This window comes from Erythrolamprus reginae, chromosome 3 (genome assembly GCF_031021105.1).
Source record: "Erythrolamprus reginae isolate rEryReg1 chromosome 3, rEryReg1.hap1, whole genome shotgun sequence".
NCBI classification, from domain to species: Eukaryota; Metazoa; Chordata; class Lepidosauria; order Squamata; family Dipsadidae; genus Erythrolamprus; species Erythrolamprus reginae.
This window is the reverse complement of record NC_091952.1, coordinates 257,190,674-257,218,439: the sequence shown is the minus strand read 5'-3', so window position 1 is coordinate 257,218,439 and position 27,766 is coordinate 257,190,674. Positions and strand designations below refer to the sequence as shown.

General features: G+C 45.5%; 1 protein-coding gene across 1 annotated transcript in view; it reads right to left on the bottom strand.

Moving 5' to 3' along the window:
* LOC139165263 (zinc finger CCCH domain-containing protein 3-like) overlaps window positions 1–27,766 on the bottom strand; it is a 205,966-nt gene that overhangs the window by 71,465 nt on the left and 106,735 nt on the right. Inside the window, 1 exon segment of the mRNA XM_070748399.1 lies at window positions 5,949–6,160. Coding sequence (XP_070604500.1) covers window positions 5,949–6,160 — 212 coding nt within the window.

The following is a 27,766-nucleotide window of genomic DNA, read 5'->3' as shown; positions in this document are numbered from 1 at the left end:
GCTGGTTGGAGAATTCTGGGAGTTCAAGTCCATCCAGTTTAAAGTTTCCATAGTTTGTAAACCCTGGTCTAATTTATGCTGGCTTGGTACTAGCCACGGGGCAATAATTTCTTCTCCTTCCTTGTTTATTCCCAGTTTGTCAGGTATTGCCAGTCGCTGGTCTTATGCAATAAAAATCTTGCACAAATGGAAGTGGACAGATTAACGACAGAACTAAATGACCAGACGGACTCGGACTATTACACTACTTGGACCAAATGGTATAAATGGACACAAAAAAAGAAATGCAAAACAACAGTAAGAGATGGATGAAAAAAGAAACTAATATAAAGAATGATTGTGTACACAATGGATAAATATATTATTATTATTATTATTATTATTATTATTATTATTATTATTTACATCTTAATAATTTTCTGGTAGGTCATCATCCATATATTCACCCTCATTATATGAGTCTTCAGAGAGGGGCGGCATACAAATCTAATAAATAATAATAATAATAATAATAATAATAATGTTGTTGTTGTTGTTATTATTATTATTATTATTATTATTATTATTGTTATTATTATTTATTAGATTTTTATGCCGCCCCTCTCTGGAGACTCATATATCAATATGAGGGTGAACATATGGATGTCGACCTACCTGAAAATTATTAAGATGTAAATATTAAAAAATCAATAAAAATTATGGCAAAAAATATTTTGCACAAACTTTCTATACATGTAGTTCGACTTATAACCACAACTCAGCCCATGATTTCTGTTGCTAAGCAAGACAATTGTTAAGCGAGTTTTGCCCTTTTTGTTTTGCCAATTTCCAGCAGACCTGGTGGGTAAATCCACAGGAACTGAATGTAAACATGCCTGGGATAAACATAGGTCCATCCTAAGATAAAATACAGGAAATAGTATAAGGGCAGACGAGATGGACCAGGAGGTCTTTTTCTGCCGTCAGTCTTCTATGTTTCCATGCCCCCATTTTATCACCAGAATAAAATTCCATTTCAGGAATTCTACAAGCCAAGCTGTGCAACTGAGACTGAATTTTTTTCAGGGATCTCGAATGGTTGAATGGAATATCTCAATTGGAGCAAGAGTTCCAATGCAATTTTAACTCTCTTGTGGAATCTTGCCACATTTTCCCCCCAGCGAGCTTGATTAACTGTTTTCATCAGAGTTGCAGATCAATTTGGATCAAACTGCCTTTTTAAAGCCAAATACCTTGTGACTTAAGGCAGCTTATAACTCTGGAAGTTTCTTCAAGGCCACCAGTGGAAAAAACCCCACATGGTCAAAAGATCCACTGAAAGACCAACCTCACTTGGGGGAACTTGTAGACCCCTCACAGCAGAAATCTGGACATTTCACTGAAATCCTGGAAAGGTTTTGGTCAAAATACAAAAAAAGATGTTGAGACTCTGGAAAGAGGGCAGAGAAGAGCAACAAAAAGGATTCGGGGACTGGAGGCTAAAACCTATGAAGAACAGTTGCAGGAACTGAACATGGCTAGTTGAATGAAAAGAAGGGTCAGGGGAGACATGATAGCAGCCTTCCAATATCTCAGGGGTTGCCACAAAGAAGAGGGAGTCAAGCTATTCTCTAAAGCACCTGAAGACAATATATGTGGTACCTTGCTCAACAGTAGTAACAGTGAGAGGGACCTTGGAGTCCTGGTGAACAACTGTTTAAATAGGAGCCAGCTGTGTGCAGCAGCTGCCCAAAAAGCCAACACAGTTCTAGGCTGCGTTAACAGAGGGACAGAATCAAGATCACATGAAGTGTTAATACCACTTTATAAGGCCATTCAGTTTTGGTCACCACAATGCAAAAAGCATATTGAGACTCTAGAAAGAGTGCAGAGAAGAGCAACAAAGAGGATTAGGGGACTGGAGGCTAAAACAGGAAGAACGGTTGCAGGAACTGGGCCTGGCTAGTTTGATGAAAAGAAGGACCAGGGGAGACATGATAGCAGCCTTCCATTATCTCAGGGGCTGCCACAAAGAAGAAGGAGCCAAGCTATTCTCCAAAGCACCCGAGGGTAGAACAAGAAGCAATGGGTGGATTGAAAAGAAAAAGGAATTAAAATAACCTTAAAAAAGAGGGGAAACTGTAGAAACAGAAATGTAAATGTGAATTTATACCAAGCTTGTTGGCCTAGTTTTATTTATGGTTTTTTGTTTGTGTTTTCAATTAAAAATTTATTTTAAAAAATTTAAAAAAGAAGCAATGGTTGGAAACTAAACAAGGAGAGAAGCAACTTAGAACTAAGGAGAAATTTCCTGACAGTTAGAACAATTAATCAGTGGAACTACTTGCCTCCAGAAGTTGTGAATGCTCTAACACTGGAAGTTTTAAAGAAGATGTTGGATATCTATCTGTCTGAAGTAGTGGAGGGTTTCCTGCCCAAGCAGGGGTTGGACTAGAGGACCTCCAAGGTCCCTTCCAACTTGTTGTTATTATAATTGAGAGTTTATAATGCATAAGGCAAAAATAATCTAAAATACATAATATAAAAAAGACGTGGAGACTCTAGAAAGAGTGGTGCAGGGTTTCTTGCCGGAACAAGGGGTTGGACTAGATGACCTCAACCCTGTTATTCTGCTCCATTTTATTCCATTCCAGAGAGGAGAAAGTGTTCAAGCATCTGTAACTGATTGCTCCATAAAATTCCTTTCCCCTCCCAGCAGGAACAACCTCTACAATTTCCAGGCCAAGGAAGAAAGAAAAAATCCTCGGAGAAGAGAACGCTGGGAGCCATTCGTCATCTCGTCCTCCCCTCCTGCTTATCTCAGCACTGGCCATACACTTGTAGGGGTCAAGCATCGCCCGGAGAACTTCCTCCCTGCGTTAAATGACTGGAAAGGGTCTGAGTGCCCCACTGCCTGGCCAAATGGAGCAAGGGATCGCCCACGGAGATCGTTCGGGAAGAAGCAGCGAACACGGCACGGACTCAGGAAAGAGAGCAGGCCATCCACACCGTTTGCATTAATGCACCTCGTTATGCCGGGGATTAAAATCTAAACTAATTTAACATATATTTAGGAGCCTTATCTGGATTGCTGCAGGTGCAAAGGATCTTCTCCTTATTTCAGGGCGACTTCTGGGTGGAAACGAAAGAGTTGTGGCCTCCAAACCCCACAAAAATCCATTCTTTTATCGTCTCCGATTCTCAGGCTGATATTGTTTAAGAGAGAGACTCTCTGTTCAATTGTTCAAGATATAATTATAGAGATTAAGATCCCTAAACAGAAGCAACAAACAAAGCCGTGGTTTTAATTACTGTATTTTCCAGAGTATAAGATGCACCTTTTTCCCCAATAAAAGAGGCCGATAATTTGGGTGTGTCTTATACTCTGAATATACTTATATTTTTTTAAGCCCTAACTAGCTGCTAACATGGGCATGTTTGTTTCTTTCCAGCCCTAACCAGGTGCTAACAATGTTCCCAAGCTTGCTTGCTTGCTTGCTTGCTTGCTTGCTTGCTTGCTTGCTTGCTTGCTTGCTTGCTTGCTTGCTTGCTTGCTTGCTTGCTTGCTTGCTTGCTTGCTTGCTTGCTTGCTTGCTTGCTTGCTTGCTTGCTTGCTTGCTTGCTTGCTTGCTTGCTTGCTTGCTTGCTTGCTTGCTTGCTTGCTTGCTTGCTTGCTTGCTTGCTTGCTTGCTTGCTTGCTTGCTTGCTTGATTGATTGATTGATTGATTGATTGATTGATTGATTGATTGATTGATTGATTTATTGATTTATTTATTTATTTATTTATTTATTTATTTATTTATTTATTTATTTATTAATTATTTAGATTTGTATGCCGCCCCTCTCCGCAGACTCGGGGCGGCTCACAACAAAACAAAACAGTTCATGACAAATCTAATAATTATAATTTAAAATATTTTAAAAAACCCATTTACTAAGCAAACATACATACAACATACCATACATAAATTGTATATGCCCGGGGGAGATGTTTCAGTTCCCCCATGCCTGACGACAAAGGTGGGTTTTAAGGAGTTTACGGAAGGCGGGGAGAGTAGGGGCAGTTCTAATCTCTGGGGGGAGTTGGTTCCAGAGAGTCGGGGCCGCCACAGAGAAGGCTCTTCCCCTGAGGCCCGCCAACCGACATTGTTTAGTTGATGGGACCCGGAGAAGGCCCACTCTGTGGGACCTAATCGGTCGCTGGGATTCGTGCGGCAGAAGGCGGTCTCGGAGATATTCTGGTCCAATGCCATGAAGGGCTTTAAAGGTCATAACCAACACTTTGAATTGTGACCGGAAACTGATCGGCAGCCAATGCAGACTGCGGAGTGATGGTGAAACATGGGCATACCTAGGTAGGCCCATGACTGCTCTCGCAGCTGCATTCTGCACGATCTGAAGTTTCCGAACACTTTTCAAAGGTAGCCCCATGTAGAGAGTGTTACAGTAGTCGAACCTCGAGGTGATGAGGGCATGAGTGACTGTGAGCAGTGACTCCCGGTCCAGATAGGGCTGCAACTGGTGCACCAGGCGAACCTGGGCAAACGCCCCCCTCGCCACAGCTGAAAGATGTTTCTCTAATGTGAGCTGTGAATCGAGGAGGATGCCCAAGTTGCGGACCCTCTCCGAGGGGGTCAATAATTCCCCCCCCCCCGGGGTGATGGATGGACAGATGGAATTGTCCTTGGGAGGCAGAACCCACAGCCACTCCGTCTTATCAGGGTTGAGTTTGAGTCTGTTGACACCCATCCAGACCCCAACAGCCTCCAGGCACCGGCACATCACTTCCACTGCTTTGTTGATTGGACATGGGGTGGAGAAGTAAAGCTGGGTATCATCGGCATATTGATGATACCTCACCCCATGTCCTTGGATGATCTCACCCAGCGGTTTCATGTAGATATTGAATAGCAGGGGGGAGAGGACCGACCCCTGAGGCACCCCACAAGGGAGAGACCTCGGAGCCGACCTCTTGCCCCCCACTAACACTGACTGCGACCGACCGGAGAGGTAGGAGGAGAACCACTGGAGAACAGTGCCTCCCATCCCCAACCCCTCCAGCCTTTCATTGTTTCTCTTTGGGAAGAATGTTTTCTGTGCCCTAAGTCTTTGCAGGGTTTTTCCCCGTTGGTCTAACTTGCTCCAAATGTTGTTTTTTTTTAGCTCTAACCAGGTGCTAACAATGTTCCCAGCTCTTACCCGTTTGCAAGCTCTTTCATTGTTACTCTTGGTGAAGAAGAATGTTTTCCAAGCCCTAAGTCTTTGCAGGGTTTTTTTCTAATTGCTCCAAAGGTTTCTTTCCAGGTGCTAATGATGTTCCCAGTTTTAACTGGCTTGCAAGCTCTTTCGTTCTTACTCTCTCCGAATAAAGTTTTTTTAAGCCTTAACCAGGGGATAAAATAATGAGCTGAAACTGACCACACTAAGGACACTAGCCGGATGAATACCTGGTAAGTGGATTCTTTTCTCTATTTTCCTCCCCAAAAATTAACGTGTGTGTTATAATCCGAAAAACACAGTAGGTGAGAGCTGTCACTTCTTAGTGGCCAGGACAGTTCAGTCTCTCTGACGTCAACGGACAGGCTGGTCTGGAGCCGGGAGTGGCAGAGAAAGTGTGCCAGGCCTGAGGCTGGGTATTTATACAGGTGCCCCCTGCCCCCTCCTTGCTAGAAACCGAAGATGCCGCCTTGGTCCCAGGTGACGAGGGCTTTTCTCTGCTTGAACCTGCTCGAATCTTTGGACTGCCTCCCTAAGGAGGAGAAGGAACACTGGCACTCTCGACACAGGAAAATATGTAACCCTACCTGGGTAACAAGTCTTTGCAGGGTTTTTTTCCGTTATTCTACTTGCTCATTTCAACCCTGAAGGTTTCCAATACCAGGAGATGAATGTCGGCCACCTCTTAGCCAAAGGGACCAGAGGACAGCCGCACATTCCTTGTGGGCGCAACCCGGGGACTGTCGCTCACCTCCTCTGGCATGGCTCCGGGCCGCCGCTTCTCCACTCCTGCCGGGGGAGCTGGACGTTTTGGACAGCTTGTTAGCCGACACCCGGTACATGACTCCTCCGATGCAGCGCAGACCTTTGTTCCTCCATCGGTGGTGCTGGTGCTGCTGCTGCCCCGACGGAGACTTGCTCCCCGATGATGAAGAGTGGCGGGTGGAATTGGAGACCAGAGACCTGGGAAGAGAAAACCAGGCGCTGGATTTAAAAACAAAAGCCAAAAATCGTCGTAAGTGTGGAATGAATATATATATATATATATATATATATATATATATATATATATATATATATATATATATGTATATATATATATGTATATATATGTATGTATATGTATGTATATGTATGTATATGTATGTATATGTATGTATATGTATGTATGTATATATATATATATATATATATATATATATATATATATATATATAATTTTATTCACAAATAAAACAAAGGTACAATTCAAGAAGAACAATAAGCAACAATTAAAACATACAAATAGAAAAGTGAAGAAAGCAGGGAGGGAGAAAAAAAGGAAAGCAAAAACGAAGGAGAAAAAAAGAGAGGAAAAAGAAAAGGAAAAACGGTTACTTGACACACTGTTTTTATTATTATTATTATTATTATTATCATCATCATCATCATCATCATCAACAACAACAACAACAACACAGCTGGAAGGGACCTTGGAGGTCTTCTAGTCCAACCCCCCTTCTTGGGCAGGAAATCCTACACTACTTCAGACAGATGGTTATTCAACGTCTGGAGGCAAACTGTTCCACGGATTAATTGTTCTAACTGTCAGGAAATGTCTCCTAAATTCTAAATTGCTTCTCTCCTTGTTTAGTTTCCACCCGTTGCTTCTTGTTCTACCCTCAGGTGCTTTGGAGGATAGCTTGACTCCTTCTCTGTGGCAGCCCCTGAGATACTGGAAAGCTGCTATCATGTCTCCCCTGGTCCTTCTTTCCATCAAACTAACCATGCCCAGTTCCTGCAACCGTTTTTCATAGGTTTTAGCCTCCAGCCTCCTAATCCTCTTTGTTGCTCTTCTCTGCACTTTTTCTAAAGTCTCAACATCCTTTTTGCATCCTGGGGACCAAAACTGAATGACGTATTCCAAGTGTGGCCTTATTAAGGCCTTACAAAGTGGTATTAACCCTTCACATGATCTTGATTCTCTCCCTCTGTTGATGCAGCCTAGAATTGTGTTGGCTTTTTTGGCAGCTGCTGCACACGGCTGGCTCCTATTTAAAGGGTCGTCCACTCGGACTCCAAGATCCCTCTCACCTATTAAATTTTCTTATTTACATCTCTGGTGAATCAAAAAGCAAATTCTACGTATCTCAATGTTACTTTATGTAGTCCGTATATTGATTATTTACATTTTCAGTATATTATTTGCAATGTTGTCCATGTATTATTTACTTATTTATTGGTTGTTTCTTCTGGTTCATGTAAAAGTTTTCCCACATTGTATAAAAATATTTCTCTTGTTTATTTTGTAGTTCAAATGTAAGCCACCTATTTCAATCCCACTGGAACTTCGAAGATCTGAAAATACTTCGCAAAAAGCTGCAAAAGTGACTAGCCATTTTTTCTGTATGTGTGTGTGTCTTTGTTTCAGTTTATGTATTTTATGTATTTTTTGTTTGTTCTTTTCAATGAAAAAAACTTAATAAAGATGTTATTTTTTTAAACAAAAGTCAACCAGCCGCAGTTTCATTTCCTGGGTCTGTGTGTATAGATTGCAAGAGGGCCAGAGAGGCAGCCAGCTCCAGCTGCCCTTAATCTCAACAGGGGTCTAGAAAGAGGGGGGGGGGATGCATGGAAAAAGGAATGAAAGGCTCCCTGGTGTTTAGGGAGGAGTGCGGTGGCCTAGAGGTGGAGCTCCGGCTCACAATCAGGAGGCTTATGAGTTCGATCCCAGGTAGAGGCAGATATTTCTCTCTCTCTCTGGGCACAAGGAGAACAGATCGGCTGAACAAAACTCTGCAATGGCGACAGGAAAGGCATCGGGCCAGTAAACCCCCTGGTAGCTCCATTCAGTTGCACGGACTCTGTTGTGGTCCTGTGCAGCTAATGACGGATTCTGAGGATCGAGAGATGTGTGTGGGTTGGCACCCAAGACTGATAGTGAGGAGGAGGAGGTCGGAGAGGATGTGGGGTCAGAGGCTGAGTCCCTGTAGCACCTCCAGAGGTGCCCATGAGTGACTCAGGAGAAGAGGAGGAGCCTCTTTTGATGCTAGGGCCCACAGGGTTGCCAGAAGGCACGAGTGGCTAAGCAGGAGGAGGTCTCTGCGTGAATAGATCTCTAGAACACTTGGCCAGGCCGTTTGGCTACGTAAGGGTGAGCTTCGCGACGAGCCAGTGCGGAAATCAAAGTTTGAATGTACAGTGGCACCTCTACCTTCAAACGCCTCTACTTATGAACATTTCTAGATAAGAACCGGGTGTTCAAGATTTTTTTGCCTCTTCTCAAAAACCATTTTCCACTTACAAACCCGAGTCTCTGAAATTGTAACCAGAAAAGGCAGGGAGAAGCCTCCATGGGGCCTCTCTAGGAATCTCCTGGGAGGAAACACAGCCGAAAAAGGTGGGGAGAAGCCTCTGTGGGGCCTCTCTAGGAATCTCCTGGGAGGAAACAGGGCCGGAAAAGGCAAGGAGAAGCCTCCGTGGGGCCTCTCTAGGAATCTCCTGGGAGGAAACAGGGCCGGAAAAGGCAGGGAGAAGCCTCCGTGGGGCCTCTCTAGGAATCTCCTGGGAGGAAACAGGGCTGGAAAAGGCAGGGAGAAGCCTCCGTGGGGCCTCTCTAGGAATCTCCTGGGAGGAAACAGGGCCTCCACCGTCCCTGTGGTTTCCCCAATCGCACGCATTATTTGCTTTTACATTGATTCCTATGGGAAAAATTGCTTCTTCTTACAAACTTTTCTATTTAAGAACTTGGTCATGGTACGAATTAAGTTCGTAAGTAGAAGTAATACTGTATTGTATTTATCCCATTTGTTAGCCACGCTGAGTCTGCTTTGGAAGGAACGGCATATAGATACAATCAATCAATCAATCAATAAAATATGGATCCGCATGCCACCTGTGGCACCCTTGCCATAGGTTCACCATCAAAGTCTCTCTATGCACCAGATGGGCTGTTTTAAAAATTGGAAAAATAATGCACAAAATAAAAAAATTAAATAAAAAAAGAATCAAATCAAATAAATAGAAACATAGAAGACTGACGGCAGAAAAAGACCTCATGGTCCATCTAGTCTGCCCTTATACTATTTCCTGTATTTTATCTTAGGATGGATTTATGTTTATCCCAGGCATGTTTAAATTCAGTTACTGTGGATTTATCTACCACGTCTGCTGGAAGTTTGTTCCAAGGATCTACTACTCTTTCAGTAAAATAATATTTTCTCATGTTGCTTTTGATCTTTCCCCCAACTAACTTCAGATTGTGTCCCCTTGTTCTTGTGTTCACTTTCCTATTAAAAACACTTCCCTCCTGAACCTTATTTAACCCTTTCACATATTTAAATGTTTCGATCATGTCCCCCCTTTTCCTTCTGTCCTCCAGACCAGTGTTTCCCAACCTTTTTTGAGCCGCGTCACATTATTCATATTTTCAAAATTCTGGGGAACACTGAGGGGGGGGGGGCTAAAGAAAAGTTTGGACAAAAAAAATTCTCTTCCTCCATTTCACTCTATTTCTCCCTCCCTCTTTCTCTGCCTTCCTTCCCTTCTTTCTCTCTCTCCATCCCTCTTTCTTTCTTTCTCTCTTTTTTGCTCTCTTTCTCTCTCCCTCCTTCCCTCCCTCTATGTCTTTCCCTCTCCCTCCTTCCCCCCTCTCTTTCTCTCGCTCTCTTGCTTTTTTTCTCTCTCATTCTCTCTCCCCTCCTTTTTCTCTCTCTCTCTTTCTCTCTCGTTCACCACGCCGGCAACAGAGAGAAAAAGAAAGTGAGAGAGCCGGAGAGAGTGGAGGGAGAGAGCCGGCGGCTGTTGTCTTCGCCTCCGCCAGCCGGCTCTGCAGCTAAGAGGCAGCAGCGATCAGCCCCCTCGCCCTCCCAGACGTCCCCAGCGCCCAGCCACGCGCTGCCTCCCGTTAGCCGGGCTGACTTTTCCCTGCTGCCGTTTTCTCTTCATGGCGCAAAGCCACAGTCCCGTACTCCCGGATCGCTCGCTTCTCCAGCCAGCAAGCCGGCTGCCGGAAAAGCATCGCACTTTTTCAATGCGCAGCGCTTTCCTGGGCAGATGGCTTTGCTGACCGGAGAAGCGAGCGATCCGGGAGTCCGGGACTGTGTGGCTTTGTGCCATGAAGAGAAAACGGCTCGAGCAGCAGGGAAAAGTCAGCCGTTTTCTCTTCATGGCGCAAAGCCACACAGTCCCGGACTCCCGGATTGCTCGCCCCAAGGCAGGAAGCGGCGGTGGAGAAGAGGGGGCAGATCGTGCCCCAAGACAGGAGGCGGCAGCGGCGGCGGAGAGGGGGCAGGTTACGGGGAACGGTGCTCGCAGCTGTCCCCCGGCTACTGCCAGATGCCGCTGTTTCCAGCGCTTTCCTGCTGGGCCCCAAAGAAGGAAGGTGGGAAAAAGGAGGCGCGAATAATGAAGCTCTCCTTTTTCCCGCCTTCCTTCTTTGGGGCCCAGCAGGAGAGCGCTGGAAACAGCTGCATCGGGCAGTAGCCGGGGGACAGCTGCGAGTGAGAGCTCCAGGTCCGAGGCACCGGCGGTCCGGCACCGGCAGCGCCCCGCCCAGCTGGAGCTTCCCTAGGCTTCGCGGCACACCTGGCTGTGTCTCGCGGCACACTAGTGTGCCGCAGCACACCGGTTGGGAAACGCTGCTCCAGACTATACAGATTGAGTTCATTAAGTCTTTCCTGATATGTTTCCTGATAAAATATACTAAAATAAATACAATAAATAAAAATATATAAAATAAAACAAATTAATTAAAGTAAAATAATATAAAATAAAAACTGAAATGAAATGAAATTAAAATAAAATAGAAATTGCCTGCTACTGAGCCGCTGAGCCCACCTGCCCCAAATTTCCATTCCGGGAAAGGTGGGGGACGGGGGATGGGGAGAGCGTGTCAACCCTTCCCACCGCAGCTGCCGTCTTCCCATCGGCCACGGTGTCACCGCACTCCGGTCCCAATTGTTCCCCTAATGGAAGGGGAGACTTCTGGAAATGAACTGCTTTTGAGAAAAGGAGGATAAAATTAATGGGATAATTGGCCGAGGCCCTGAAGAAGCTCGCTGCGGCGAGAGGGGCTTCTCCCCTCCGTCCGTCCAGCGGAGCCTTCCTCCTCCGACAGGAAATTTCATTAATGCCGGCAAATAGGAAAGGTATTAAGCGTGGATAATGAAGGCCGGGCAGCGAGCGGAGGTTTTCTCCCCGCCCGTCGCTCTCTTTTCTAGCCTTTGTAATGGGAGGCATGAACTCTCCCTTCAAATCCATTTCTAATCCATTTGAAATACTACAGCAAATTATCTTCCCTTCAGCCCCAAAGCGGGCCAGCCAATTTACTCCGAATAGAAGTGACAATGCCCGAGAATTTATCGCCGTAACCTTGAGTACCGAAGGTTGAGGGGTTGCCTCCGCCTCGGCCCCAAAAGACGGGACGGAAAGCAAATGTTAAATTATTTTTAAGTGGGAGAAGAGAGAGAGAGAGAGGAAAAAACAGAGCCAGTGGAAATGGAGGGAAGCCGTCCATCAGAGCATTTAACATTTATTTATTCATTCATTCGTTTGTTCGTTCATTCGTTTGTTCGTTCGTTCATTCACTCACTCACTCACTCACTCATTCATTCACTCATTTATTCATTTATTTAATTTATATGCTGCCCAACTACCGAAGGACTGGGCCATTTATATGTACAGTGTTCACTCGATTTGCGCGGGTTCAAACTTCGCAAAATGTCTATACCACGGTTTTTCAAAAATATTAATAAAAAAATACTTCATGGGTATTTTCCCGATACCACGTTTTTTCCCGCCCAATGACGTCATATGCCATCGCCAAACTTTTGTCTGCCTTTAATAAATATATTTTTTTAAATAAACTTTAATAAAGAAACATGGTGAGTAATAATCTAAATGGTTGCTAAGGGAATGGGAAATTGCAATTTAGGGGTTTAAAGTGTTAAGGGAAGGCTTGTGATACTGTTCATAGCCAAAAATAGTGTATTTACTTCCGCATCTCTACTTCGCGGAAATTCAACTTTCGCGGGCGGTCTTGGAACGCATCCCCCATGAAAATCGAGGGGACACTGTACTGCTCAAAAAAAATTCAAGGAACCCATCCTAGATCTGAATGAACGAAATGTTCTCATTGAATCCTTTGTTCTGTACAAAGTTGAATGTGCAACAACAGCAGGTGAAATTGATGGTCCATCAGTGTTGCTTCCTAAGTGGACCGTTTGATTTCACAAAAGTTTGTTTGACTTGGAGTTATGTTGTGTTGTTTAAGGCAGTGATTTTCAACCTTTTTTAAAGCCGCGGCACATTTTTTACATTTACGAAACCCTGGGGCACATTGAGCGGGCGTGGGGTGGGGGCTAAAAAAAGTTTGGACAAAAAAATTATATCTCTCTCTTCCTCCCTTTGGCTCTATTTCTCTCTCTCCCCCCTCTTTCTCTCCCTTCCTCTTTCTTTCTCTTCCTTCTTTCCTCTCTTTTTTTCTCTTCCTTCTTTCCTCTCTTTTTTGCTCTCTTTCTCTCTCCCTCCCTACCTCCCTCTATGTCTTTCTCTCTCTCTCTCCTTCCCACCCTCTCTTTCTCTCTTTCTCTTGCTTTCTTTCTTTCTCTTGCTCTCTCTCTTTCTCTCTTGCTTTCTTTTTCTTGTTCTCTTTCTCTCTCTTTCTTTCTTTCTCTCTCTCTTGTTCTCTTTCTCTCTCTCTCTCTCTCTTGCTTTCTTTCTCTCTCTCTTGCTTTCTTTCTTCCTTTCTTTCTCTCTCTGAGCTTCGCGGCACACCTGACCATGTCTCGCGGCACACTGGTTGAAAAACACTGGTTTAAGGGTTCCCTTGATTTTTTTTGAGCAGCGTATAAATATAAACCACAGTCACTGTTGGTTGTCCAGGGAGGGAAAGGGAAAGGCGGCACCTCCAGGTGAGATTCACCTGTGCTGGTAATGTAGGGGGTCCCCAACCCTAGCAACTTTTTAAGACTTGTGAACTTCAACTCCCAGAATTCCCCAGCCAGCATAGCTGACCCCTCATTTAGATGACCCTTCTGGCCTCTTCCAACTCTATCGTCATTCATGGCTGCCTTAGGAATTCTGGGAGTTGAAGTCGACAAGTCTTAAAGTGGCCAAAGTTGGAGACACCTAACTTAGATGACCCTTCTGGCCTCTTCTAACTCTATCATTCATGACTGGCTAGGGAATTCTGGGAGTTGAAGTCCACAAGTCTTAAAGTGGCCAAAGTTGGAGACCCTTGAGTTAGATGACCTTTCTGGCCTCTTCCAACTCTATGATTCATGGTTTTGTGTTGGGTGAGTGAGTGAATGACTGTGTGTGTGTATGGTGGGTTCCTACTTTCCTCACTGCTGGTTCACTTCCTCCCATGCCGCATGGACGCGGCTCAAAGGCGCACATATGCACAAAGAGGAAAAAAGGAATCGGGGGTGAGCCAAGAACAAGATAGCGACTGCATGCGCAGCATCAGAAACTCAGCTTCTGCACATGCTCACATGAAAAAAAATTCCCCCCAAAAATCCGCCCCCCCAAAAAACAAAAGAAGGCAGCACCCACAGAAAATCCCCGACCAAACTGGCCAATGATGTCATCATGTCATCACCAGTGGGTCCAGTGATGATAAGGTGCTACGTTCCGGTAGCGATTCTTGGGATGTGTGCGTAGTTGCACGCCCCCGCTGCCCGAGATTTGGCTTCTGTGCATGCGCAGCAAGCAAAATCTTGCGTGAAGACGCTCTCACCAAGCGAGATTTTGGCGATTTTCTTGCTTCCGCGCATATGTGGAAGCAAAAATATCGGCGAAAATTGCCGAAATCTCAATTGCATGCACATCCTTGCGCGAGATTTCGCTTGCGGCATATGCACAGAAGCCAAATCTCTCACCGACGGGTGTGCGCGTACCCAGCGGACGCCTTCCCGCCCGCAACAGCCTCAGAGGACGCACCAGTAGCGCCAAAGTCGGCAGGCCTTCGCTGAGTGGGTCGCTACCAGTTTGCCTGGACTGGCCCAAACCTGGAGGAATCCACTCCATGTGAGTGTGTGTGTGTGAGTGTGATTGTGTGTGTGTGTGTGTGTAAACACCTTGGAAATCTGGAGCAGTGATTTCTGACAGTCTCAAAATGGGTGAGCAGTGTGGTCAGGCGGTAGGAAAAGCAAGTAGGATGCTTGGCTGCATAGCTAGAGGTATAACAAGCAGGAAGAGGGATATTGTGATCCCGCTGTATAGAGCGCTGGTGAGACCACATTTGGAATACTGTGTTCAGTTCTGGAGACCTCACCTACAAAAAGATATTGACAAAAGTGAACGGGTCCAAAGACGGGCTACAAGAATGGTGGAAGGTCTTAAGCATAAAACGTATCAGGAAAGACTTCATGAACTCAATCTGTAGAGTCTGGAGGACAGAAGAAAAAGGGGGGACATGATCGAAACATTTCAATATGTTCAAGGGTTAAATAAGGTCCAGGAGGGAAGTGTTTTTAATAGGAAAGTGAACACAAGAACAAGGGGGCACAATCTGAAGTTAGTTGGGGGAAAGATCAGAAGCAACGTGAGAAAATATTATTTGACTGAAAGAGTAGTAGATCCTTGGAACAAACTTCCAGCAGACGTGGTTGGTAAATCCACAGGAACTGAATGTAAACATGCCTGGGATAAACATAGATCCAAAATACAGGAAATAGTATAAGGGCAGACTAGATGGACCATGAGGTCTTTTTCTGCCGTCAGTCTTCTATGTTTCTATGTTTCTAAACCCGGAGGAATCCACCCCGTGTGAGTGTGTGTGTGTGAGTGTGTGTGTGTGTGTGTGTGTGTGTGTGTGTAAACACCTTGGAAATCTGGAGCTTTGAACCAAGCCACAAAATTAAATTTGATTTAATTTGATTTGGTTTAAAAGGCAGACGTTGCTCCTTTCCAAGAAAGATGTTTGGCTGGGGGTTGCAGGAGAGAGAGAGAGACGCACCACTGTGCCCCCCCCTCAAAAGACCCCGGGTTAACTGCAGCCCCCTTTCTGGGGGGGAGCAGAGAGACCCAGGCCCTGGTGAGGGACTCCGGAGTTTCCCCTCGGCAGAAATTCTCCGTCTCGGCAAATTCCCCTGGACGCCCCTGAACATGTGCAGCCGACTCAGCACTCACCTCCGGAACAATCCGGCGCTTCAGCACAAAGCGGTCTCTGGGCAGCCATTCGGCTAATGCATCTCTTCTCCCTCCAAAGCCTCGGAAACAGACCGGCCTCGTTCCTGCGCAGTGAGCAGAGCCCGGCGGTGCTTTCAAAGGGGGCTCTTAGGGCCTGTGGGCTGCTCCCCACTGAGTGTCACGCTGGGATCCAATCTCCCCCCTCTCCACCCCTTGATCTGGGGCTTGGAAGGAGGGGTGCCCTGTGGGGAATTCTGGGAGTTGAAGTCCTGACGTCTTCTAGTGGCCAGGCACTGGGCTGGTCACTTTGCAGGAGTTTGCAGCTCCAGCCACAAGGTCCAGGCCGTTGCTGGGGCAGATTTTGCAGGGAACTGATATTGTGGCAAACAATGTTTGTTGGTTGGTTTGTTTACTTACCTGCTTACTTACTTACCTACATACTTACTTACCTACCTACTTACTTATTTACTGACTTACTTATTTACTGACTTACCTACTTACCTACCTACTTACTTACTTACCTACTTACTTACCAACTTACCTATCTACCAAGTTTCCTACCTACCTACCTACTAACTTACTTACTTACTTACTTATTGGACCTATATGCTGCCCTTATATGATTCAAAACATATAAAACCAATACAAAAGCCGGTTCTAAAGCCCAGTTATAAAAACTAATCTGAAAAACCCAAGTCATAAAGCCAAATAACCACTCATTCAAGCCACACTCATGCTGACGGCCGGAGCAGAATGATAGAGTTCAACGGGAAAGATAGAGAGAGAGAGGGAGAGAGGGAGGGAGGGAGGGAGGGAGGAAGGAAGGAAGGAAGGAAGGAAGGAAGGAAGGAAGGAAGGAAGGAAGGAAGGAAGGAAGGAAGGAAGGAAGCCTGGGTCTGGCTCTCTCCAGCTGGCTTCCCCCACCCCACTATAGCAAGGCCAGCCACCCACCGGCCGAGCCGAGCTCCCCTCCACAGTCCAGTGGAGAATCTGCTTACAGGCTCACTTATGGGTCAATAATGGCCAAAGTGCAGGGAGGCGTTTAATAGCCGGAGCAGCAAAAAAACACAAATAAAAGGAAGTGAAAAGAGGAAAATCACCTTTAATGTCCCGTGACGTGTTGTGTTGCCTGACGACTCCATTACTTTGGCCGCCTCTTCATTTGCAAGGGACAGGAAAGACCCCGGGGACAACGATGGTCCCCGGTTGGTCGGCCCAAAGCGGAAGCCCCCTCCTCCTGGGTGGATGGAGTGAGCAACCTGGCACCCCCCTGGGCTCACAGCCCCCCCCCCAGCTGCGCTGCACACAATACACACACAACACAAATCCGCACGAATCCCAGCGACCGATTAGGTCCCACAGAGTGGGCCTTCTCCGGGTCCCGTCAACTAAACAATGTTGGTTGGCGGGCCCCAGGGGAAGAGCCTTCTCTGTGGCGGCCCCGACTCTCTGGAACCAGCTCCCCCCAGAGATTAGAACTGCCCCTACCCTCCTCGCCTTTCGCAAACTCCTTAAAACCCACCTTTGTCGTCAGGCATGGGGGAACTGAGATATCTCCCCTGGGCCTATATTGTTTATGTATGGTATGCTTGTGTGTATGTCTGTTTAATAATGGGGTTTTTTAATATTTTAAATTGTAAATTATTAGATTTGTTATAAACTGTTTTTACTGTATTGTGAGCCGCCCCGAGTCTACGGAAAGGGGCGGCATACAAATCTAATAAATAAATAAATAAACACACACACACACATTCATTAATGATCTGGATGTAGAAGTAAATAGTGGGGTAGCAAAGTTTGCTGACGACACTAAATTGTTCCAGGTAGTGAAAAGTGAAACTGACTGTTGGGAGCTCCAGAAGGGTCTCTCAAAATTGAGTGAGTGGGCAACAAAGTGGCAAATGCATTTTAACCTAAACAAGTGCAAAGTGATGCACATCGGGGCAAAGACCCCAATTATACCTACCAACTGATGGGGACCAAGCTTTCCGAGACAACTTGGGGTTTTGGTGGGCAGCTCAATGAAGAGGTCAACCCAGTGCGCAGCAGCAGTAAAAAAAGCAAATTCCATGCTTGTCATGATTAGGAAGAGAATCAAAAATAATTAGGAAGGACATCTTTGTGACGTCAACGCTCCGCCCATGGAATTCCCTATTGGGATTCCCCCCCTCCTTTCCAGCCTCCTGACTGGCCCGACAGCTCCGCGGCTCTTTTGAAAAGCTAACAGCTGGGCGGCGGGCGGGGCTTCTCAGCGTCCTCCTGAACCCGAACGCCGACCCCGAATTTTTGCTGAACTTCCAGGTTCGGCATTGGGAGAACGCTGAGAAGTGCCCAGCTGTTTCAAAAGGTGACAGACGGACAGCAGCGGTTTTTTCCATATTTTTTTTCCTTGCACGCATTAATTCATTCTACAATGTTTCCTATGGGAAACAATGTTTCGTCTTACGAACTTTTCGCCTTGCAAACCTCCTCCGGGAACCAATTAAGTTCGTAAGACGAGGTATGACTGTACAGACAACTTTTTGTATAGGATAAGATCTGTTTTACTATCATGTAATGTTTATGTTTTCTTACCCTTTTGACTCCGTTGCCCCCTCCCTTCCCACCCCTTTTTAAGATTTCAAACTGAATAAACTTTTTCTAACAACAACAAAAAAAGACTCGCTTAACAACAGCAATAGCGCTTAAGACTTGTATACCGCTTCGCAGCCCTGTCACCTGGCTCCTCATTTTGCAACGATTCACATAGCAACGGTGGCAGGGAAGGACGTCCATCCGGAGCAAGGCTCACTTCAACAACTAGTTGCGCTTCGCGAAAGAAACCTGGGGCTCCGATGGCGGTCGTAAGCCAAAGACTCCTATACGCGGCTTCATAGAGCTTCGCAGCACACCTAAGCATTTGACAGAGTGGGTATTGATTTCCCCCAAGACAGGCAGTCCTCGAGTTACGACAGTTCGTAACTGTCCATTTAGTGACCATTCACGACGACACTAAAAAAAGGGACTTAGGACCACCTTTCATACTTATGAGCACTGCAGTATCCGCACGGCCACGTGATCAAAAATTGACAACTGGCTCGTATTTGCGCCCGTCGCGCTGTCCTGGAAGGGGTCACATGACTGCTTTTGGCGACCTTCTCGCAAGCACAAAGTCCATGGGGAAGCCCGATTCGCTTAAAGACCGGGTTGCACACTTAACAGCATGATCAAACATGATCGAAACATTTAAATATGTCCAAGGGTTAAATAAGGTTCAGGAGGAAAGTGTTTTTAATAGGAAAGTGAACCCAAGAACAAGGGGGCACAATCTGAGGTTAGTTGGGGGAAAGATCAGAAGCAACGTGAGAAAATATTATTTCGCTGAAAGAGTAGTAGATCCTTGGAACAAACTTCCAGCAGACGTGGTTGGTAAATCCACAGTGACTGAATTGAAACATGCCTGGGAGAAACATATATCCATCCTAAGATAAAATACAGGAAATCGTATAAGGGCAGACTAGATGGACCAGGAGGTCTTTTTCTGCCGTCAATCTTCTATGTTTCTAAACGCAGCGATTTGTAGGACCCACCGCTGTTGTAAATCGAGGTCTACCTCCTACCCGAGTCTCCACGGCGAGGCCGACTCAAACTCTTGCACGTGTAAAAAAATGATTCAGAGCCGCCCGTTAAGAGCCCGGGAATTGGCTCGGCTGCGAGCGACGGCCCTTCCTACCGTCATCACAAAAAAGGAGATCAGTCCATTATTAAAAGGTGCGCGAAGGTGGAGGGGGGGAGGGAGAATGGGAGGGGGGGCAGAGATCTATTTTATGGTCTCCCATCTATCCAATTGGTATTTCGATCAATGCGCGCAGTTACAAGCCCCCCCCTCCCCCGTTAAGAGCCCTAATAAACAACCAGGTGGGAAATAAAAATTCTCCCGCAAAATGACACTTTTAAAAATCCATTTCCAGCCCCGGCTGCTATCTGCCGCTCGGCAAAAAAAGGAGGCTGGAAAAACCTGCAAAAATTGGGGTTGGAGGGAAGTGAAGGGTTTGGTGGGGAGGAGGAGGAGGAGGAGGAGGAGGAGGAGGAGGAGGAGGAGGAGGGAAATAAAGAGAGGGGAGGGGGCTTTGTGGAAAGTTTTTAAAGTACCGATTGCAACTTTTGAGGAGCTGCCCGTCAAGCGGTGGTTATTGAAAGGGATGTCCATGTGCAGCCTCTGTTGGTTGAGGGCAAGCAGGGTTCCTTGGGGTCCCATTTGTTGGGGGTCAAGGGAAAGGGAGGGTCTTGCCTTCTCTTTCTGCTCAAGATCCCCATGGACAATTGGGGGGCCACTGTGGGACACAGAAGGCTGGACTCGATGGGCTTTGGCCTGATTCAGCAGGGCTCTGCTTAGGTTCTTAGGTTCTCCGCCCAATAGTGTCAATAATGGACGACTGATCGTGTTATATTGGGTTTTTATCTTTTTAACTTTCTAATTTCTAGCCACCCTGGGTCCTTGGTGAAGGGCTGATAAGTCCAATAAATAATAATAATAATAATAATAATAATAACAACAACAACAACAACTTTCACTGGCATAAGCCAGTGAAAGTGGTCCCAGTGGTCCTTGGCACGCTGGGCGCAGGGCCAAGGGATCTCAGCGGACATTTGAAAACCATCGGAATTGATGAAATCTCCATCCGTCAATTGCAAAAGGCTGCTTTACTGGGATCGGCAAACATAATTTGCCGCTACATCACACAGTCCTAGGTGCTTGGGAAGCGCCCGACTGAGGATGAAATACGAAATCCAGCATAGTGATCTCGTTTGCTGTGTTGTACTGACATAATAATAACAGAACAACAACAACAACAACAACAACAACAACAACAACAACAGAGGGATAAAATCAAGATCACGTGAAGTGTTGATACCACTTTATAAGGCCTTTGGCCCATTCAGCAGGGTTCTTCTCATTTTCTTCTGGAGCCTTGGGGGGGGGCAGACCCAATGGGCCCACCAAAAGTTCAGAAATGAACTTCTGGTTGAGCTATTTTTCTACTCCCAGGATTTGGGAAAGCCTCCAAAGCCTGTGGATGGCGGAAAACAGACCCAATGGGCCCACCAGAAGTTTGGAAATGAACAAAACCCACCTCTGCTGCCAGGCATGGAGGAACTGAGATACACTTTCCCCCTAGGCCTTTAAAATTTTATGCATGGTATGTCTGTATGTCTGTTTGGTTTTTATATAATTGGGCTTTTAACTGTTTTTAATATTGGATTATACCGTTTTGTTACTGTTGTTAGCCGCCCCGAGTCTGCGGAGAGGGGCAGCATACAAATCAATAGATAGATAGATAGATAGATAGATAGATAGATAGATAGATAGATAGATAGATAGATAGATAGATAGATAGATGATAGATGATATAATAATAATAATAATAATAATAATAATAATAATAATAATAATAATTAAAAAAGCCTCCAGAGCCTGTGGATGGTGAAAACTGGACCCAATTGGCCCACCAGAAGATCAGAAATGAACGTCCAGTTAGGCTATTTTTCACACACCCAAGCTTCAGGAAACCCTGTGGAGCCTGTGACCAAACCATGGGAAGCATTAGTGCCGCTTTCTAAAACCTTAGCCAGGCCACAGCTGGAATGCCGCATCCAGAACTCAAACGAAAGAGGTTGCAGGCCGAGGGTCCTTCCCGGAAGAGTCCAGATGGGGAGGGAAAGGACTCCACCTGCTCTGAGAGGGAAAGGACTGCTGGATTAGAGCTCTCAAAGGTGTGAAAGACGCAACAGCTGCCCCCTTAATAGCGGAAGCAGAGTGGCAGGTGTGAAATGGCTGGAAAACATGTTCATTTTGTCACATAAGCCCCATGCCGTGGTATGGAGAGGAGCCACAATGTCCTCTACACCACTCTTGCTCTGGCATGGACTTCGGCTCCCAGAATCCTCTACACCAGAGAATCCCTGGTATAGAGAATTCTGGGAGCAGAGAAACCTTGACATAGAGAATTCTGGAAGTTGAAGTCCACACCTGAGAATCCCTGGTATAGAGAATTCTGGGAGTTGGAGTCCACACCTGAGAATCCCTGGCATAGAGGATTCTGGGAGTTGGAGTCCACACCTGAGAATCCCTGGCGTAGAGGATTCTGGGAGTTGAAGTCCACACCTGAGAATCCCTGGTGTAGAGGATTCTGGGACTTGAAGTCCACACCTGAGAATCCCTGGTGTAGAGGATTCTGGGACTTGAAGTCCATACCAGAGAAACCTTGACGTACAGAATTCTGGGAGTTGGAGTCCATACCAGAGAAACCTTGACGTACAAGATTCTGGGAGTTGGAGTCCACACCTGAGAATCCCTGGCGTAGAGGATTCTGGGAGCTGAAGTCCACACCTCTTTAGAATTGTCCACGTTGGGAAATATTATTCTACACAGGGATGCAACCTAGTTGTTGACCAGATTACTTGGGGCAGGGAATTGTTAGGAAGGCCTTGCACCCGTGCTTGGCCGACCGAGGCAGCGATCCTATCGGCCGACACTTGCTGGACAAGACGGGTGGGCAGGGAGGGAGGAGGGAGCCCAGGGAGACGAGAGAGAGAGGGGGGGGGGGGGTGATAATTTACACTCTCCTGCCTATGCTTTATGGCTTTCTTAATTCGGCTCCTGCTACTATTAATGTAGTTAATGTTGAGATTATATCTATTTTCTGGCGTCAGAGGGTGATTTATGCCGGCCATTTTTCCGTTGCCGGCTCCCACGCTGTTAAATCAAGTGACTTGCCAATTAAGTGCTGACTGGGGGAAGTGGAGGCAATCTGAACAGATATCTAACCGCAAATTAAACTGGGGGGGGGGGGGGACGGTGGTGGTGGTGGTGGGGAGTTTTATGTTTTTATTTTTATTTATTTTTTTGCATTTTGTGCGATTGTGAAGACCAGACAACAAACCTTGCTGACTAAGGAAATACCGGGGAAGCGAATGCTCAAGACGTACGCCCAGTGCGGTGAATCCGTAGGAGGAGTTGGAAGGAGTGGGGGAGGAGGAAGAGGGGGTGGGGGTCTTTCTAGAGGCCCCAGAAGACAATGCTCTGAGCCTCTGTTGTAGTGTTTGGGGGTGGGGTGTCTTCTTCTCAAGAGGAGAGGCTTCTATCTATCTGTCCGTCCATACATCCGTCCATCCATCCATCTATTTGTAGTGGTACCTCTACTTACAAACTTAATTCGTTCCGTGACCAGGTTCTTAAGTAGAAAAGTTTGTACGTAGAAGCAATTTTTCCCCTAGGAATCAATGTAAAAGCAAATAATGTGTGCAAACCCATTAGGAAAGAAATAAAAGCTCGGAATTTGGGTGGGAAGAGGAGGAGGAGGAAGAGGAGGAGGACGGTCACTGCTGAAGGAAGAAGGGGAGGGGAGGGGAAACAAAAAAATCCAAAACTTTAAGGCAAAAAAAAAAGAGAGAGACTCTGAGGGGGCGAGAAGGAGCATGCGCCTCCCATGCACTGCGCCAGAGAGAGAAACCCAGGTGGGGGAGAGGGGGGACCTCCCGCTCCTTTGACTGAAAGGTGGCTGCTGCTGCTCCCTGCTTCCTCTTCCTTGCCATCTATCTTGTTATCTAGAAAAGGTCTTAAGTCGAAGCGTTCTTAGTGTTTGACTTCTATGCCGCCCAATCCCGAAGGACTCAGGGCGGTTTACAACAAAATACAAAAATACAGTTAACAATAAAAAGATGTAAATCCAGCATGCAGCAATAAACAAGGACACAGATTCAATTTTGCAGCTACTACGATTGTTGGACGAGCAGGCACAAAAACAGCTGCAGAAGGGATTAAAGCCTGGGAAAAGGGAATGCTGCTTTTACCACCAGTTATCAGATGCTTGAAGCAATGGAAAGCAATGGAAACTGCAGTTTAATGTTTCCAAATGTGAAATAATGCACTTGGAAAAGGAATCCTCAATCTGAGTATTGTATTGGCAGTTCTGTGCTAGCAAAAACTTCAGAAGAGAAGGATTTAGGGGTAGTGATTTCCCAAAATGGGTGAACAGTGCAGTCAGGAGGTAGGGAAAGTGAGTAGAATGCTTGGCTGCATAGCTAGAAGTATAACAAGCAGGAAGAGGGAGATTGAGATCCTGCTATACAGAGCGCTGGTGAGACCACATTTGGAATAATACAGTGTCCAGTTCTGGAGACCTCACCTACAAAAAGATATTGACAAAATTGAAGGGGTCCAAAGACGGGCTGCAAAAATGGTGGAGGGTCTTAAGCATCAAACTGATCAGCAAAAACTTCATGAACTCCATCTGTAGAGTCTGGAGGACAGAAGGAAAAGGGGGGATGTGATCAAAACATTTAAATATGTGAAAGGGTTAAATAAGGTTCAGGAGGGAAGTGTTTTTAATGGGAAAGTGAACACAAGAACAAGGGGACACAATCTGAGGTTAGCTGGGGGATAGATCAGCAGCAAAGTGAGAAAATATTATTTTACTGAAAGAGTAGTAGATCCTTGGAACAAACTTCCAGCAGACGTGGTTGGTAAATCCACAGTGACTGAATTGAAACATGCCTGGGATAAGCATAGATCCATCCTAAGATAAAATACAGGAAATAGTACAAGGGTAGACGAGATGGACCAGGGGGTCTTTTTCTGCTGTCAATCTTCTATGTTTCTATGCTTAGAAGGCCAGGGCTGGGCAGCACAAGCAAACAACAGCCAACGACTTAAGTAGCTGACCCTCAGCACGCCCCAATCAACATCTAAAATGCTGCTCAGTCCTGAAGGCCTCAGGATCTCACCGTTTCACTAGAGCCAGCTCTGGCAAGGAGGAAAGGGGGGGGGGGCTTTTGTGGGTGTCCTCTCATTTACGGACCAACTTGTGGTCAGAAGCAAGGCACCTCCTGCCCCCGCTCAGGGCTGCTGTGTCCCCTCTGCCCCCTTTTGCCAATTCTGCTGAAATTGCTCGGGAAGGATTTGCAAGGCGGCTAAATTGGGAGGCGGCAAGAATCCGCCGTGAAGAGGGAGGCAGGGGGCGGGAAGAGAACGGAGGCCGCTGCGGCCGTTGTCTCTCTAAGCCGCTTAAAGGCTCCAGGTTGGATCTTCCGGCCGCCAGGACATGGGACTCACTGGAGACAATGAAATCCCCACCTTCAGCAAGATCGGAACTCAGCTCAGGGCCTTCCGCCTTCGGATGGGGAGCAGAAGAAAAAAGGGGGGGTCCAAATACATAAGAAAAGAAGGGAGAGAAAACCCTATAAAATGCAGATGGTTCCCAATTTCCAAGAGTTTGTTTAGTGACTGTTCAAAGTTACAACAGCAGTGAAAAAAGTGGCTTATGGCCATTTCTTACGCTTGCCACCATCGCAGCCATCCTTACCGTCCTGGGATCAAAATTCGGACACTTGGTGGGTGGCAGATGGATGGAAGGGTGGGAGGGAGGGAGAGAGGGAGGGAGGAAACGAGAGAAAGAAATGAGAGAAAGAAAGAAAAAGAGAAAAAAGGAGACAGAAGGAAGGAGAGAGAAAGAGAGAGAAAAAGGAGAGAGAGAAAGAAAAAAGAAAGAGAAAGAAAGAAAGAAAGAAAGAAAGAAAAGAGGGGAGAAAAAGAAAGGAGAGGGGAGGGAGAGAGGGAGGAAAAGAAAGGAAGAAAGAGAAATAAGGAAAGAAAGAAAGAAAGAAGAGAGAAAGAGAGAGAAAGAAAGCGAGAGAAGGAAGGAAGGAAAGAGTAAGAAAGAAAAAAGGGAAGAGAGAGAGAGAAATGGCAGAGAAAGAAAGAGAAAGGAAGGAAGGAAGGAAGGAAGAAAAAGGAAAAAGAGAGAGAGAAAGGAAGGAAGGAAGAAAGGAAAGGAAGGAAGGAAGGAAGGAAGGAAGGAAGGAAGGAAGGAAGGAAGGAAGGAAGGAAGGAAGGAGATTGGACCAATCACCAGGTGACTGGGAGTTCTAGTCTCACCTTAGCCTTAAAAACATCTGCTCTCTCAATCCAACCCACCTCATAGGGTTGTTGTTGTGGGGAAAATAGGAGGAGCAAAGTGTATTAGTTATGTTCAGCACCCTGCGATGTTTGTAAAAATAATAAAGACAAAATATAAATAAACAAAGATCCTCAACAACTGATTGAAATAGACTTGTACAGAGATTTGTCACACACAAAAATAGGCCCTCAGTCCCTGGTGTGAGATTTGCTGCTAGGAGTAGCAACCGTGATCAAGATGGGACAAAATTATCACGCCCTGTGCAAGCTGGGTTTCCACTTCCGTTGAACTTTCTGCTCTCTTCAACTTCCATAAAATGGACAGTCTGGGCTTGACACAGAGAAGAAGGTAAGTTTACTTATGTATTTCCCTCCTTCCTTCCTTCCTTCCTTCCTTCCTTCCTTCCTTCCTTCCTTCCTTCCTTCCTTCCTTCCTTCCCTCCCTCCTCCCACTCTCACTCCTTCCTCTATTTTTCTGCTTGATGCTCTCTGAGTTTGCTGGTTTTGCAGATGTTTCATGACCCAACTAGGGAACGTCATCAGTTACTTATACCATCCATTGATTCATCTATCCTTCCTTCCTTCCTTCCTTCCTTCCTTCCTTCCTTTCTTTCCTTCCTCCCTCCCTCCGTCCCTTCCTTCCTCCCTCCCTCCCTTCTTTCCTTCCTTCCTTCTTTCCTTCCTTCCTTCTTTCCTTTCTTCCAACCCTCCATTCATCCTTCCTTTCCTTCCTTCCTTCCATCCTTCCTTCCATCCATCCATCCATCCACCCACCCATCTCATTTCAAAGCGCCCCTGAGTGGCTTATAGCATTGAAACATTAAAAGCATCAGAAATAAATATCCCTTACCTTAAATCTGCCTTAAACCTGGTTTATTCCCTCCTCCCCACACTGTCGCTGCCGCCTGTCGCCCTCAGTCTGCAGAAAGAGGCCCATTTGTCTCCATATGAATAAATATTTATTTTATTTATTTATTTATTAATCCAATTTATATGCCGCCCAACTCTCGAGAGACTCTGAGCGGATTACAAGAAATATCATCTTTTTAAAAAAAACAATTTAAGAAACCATTTAAAACCCCAGATGTGGAAAAGATGGTATAACTGGGTTGACTAAAGAAACTATTTAAAACTTTAAATAATTACACTACAGTCAAATGTATTCTTTACTAGCAATCTTGTTACTCTTTATTATTCCTTTACTATAAAACATTGGATATAAATGTGAAATATACATAGCCAAGACTCATGTAACTATATGAATATAGAACTTGCAAGTTGGCAAATATATGTTTGTCTTATCTTTTTTTTTTTGTATTGTATTTGTCTTGTCTTCTTTTTAGTGTAAATAGTTAATAAAGACTATTTAAAAATAAAATAAAAATAAAACCCCTTAATAAAACATTAAAAGTATTTTGTGGTCCTCCAAATAAATAATATACAGCATTTTTCGGTGTTTAAGACACACCTTTTTCCTCCCTAATAATTAGGGTGGAAGTTTTATAATCTGAATGTAGCTTTTTTTCCCCAGTCCCACCCCTAACTAGCTGCTAAGGATCTTCCCAGCTCTTACCTTGCAGGCTCTTTCGTTGTTTCTCTCTGCAAAGAATGTTTTCCAAGCCCTAAGTCTTTGCAGGGCTTTTTTCATTACTCTAACTTGCTCCGAGTAAGTTTCTTTCCAGCCCTAATCAGGTGCTAGCAATATTCCCAGCTCTTACCCGCTTGCAAGCTCTTTCATTGTTACTCTCTAGGAAGAATGTTTTCCAAGCCCTAAGTCTTTGCAGGTTTTTTCCCCATTGGTCTAACTTGTTCCAAATGTTTCTTTCCAGCCCTAAACAGGTGCTAACAATGTTCCCAGCTCTTATCGGCTTGCAAGCTCTTTCATTGTTACTCTCTGCAAAGAAGAATGTTTTCCAAGCCCTGAGTCTTTGCAGGGTTTTTTCCATTGCTCTACTTGCTCTGTCTGTTTTTTCCCAGGTGCCAATGATGTTCCCAGCTCTTACCGACTTGCAAGCTCTTTCGTTGTTACTCTCTCTGAATAATTTTTTTTAAACCCTTAACCTGGGGATAAAATAATGTGCTGAAGCTGGCCATAGAAACATAGAAGACTCATGGCAGAAAAAGACCTCCTGGTCCATCTAGTCTGCCCTTATACTATTTCCTGTATTTTATCTTACAATGGATATAAGTTTATCCCAGGCATGTTTAAATTCAGTTACTGTGGATTTACCAACCACGTCTGCTGGAAGTTTGTTCCAAGGATCTACTACTCTTTCAGTGAAATAATATTTTCTCATGTTGCTTTTGATCTTTCCCCCAACTAACTTCAAATTGTGTCCCCTTGTTCTTGTGTTCACTTTCCTATTAAAAACACTTCCCTCCTGGACCTTATTTAGCCCTTTAACATATTTAAATGTTTCGATCTTGTCCCCCCTTTCCCTTCTGTCCTCCAGACTCTACAGATTGAGTTCATGAAGTCTTTCCTGATACGTTTTATGCTTAAGACCTTCCACCATTCT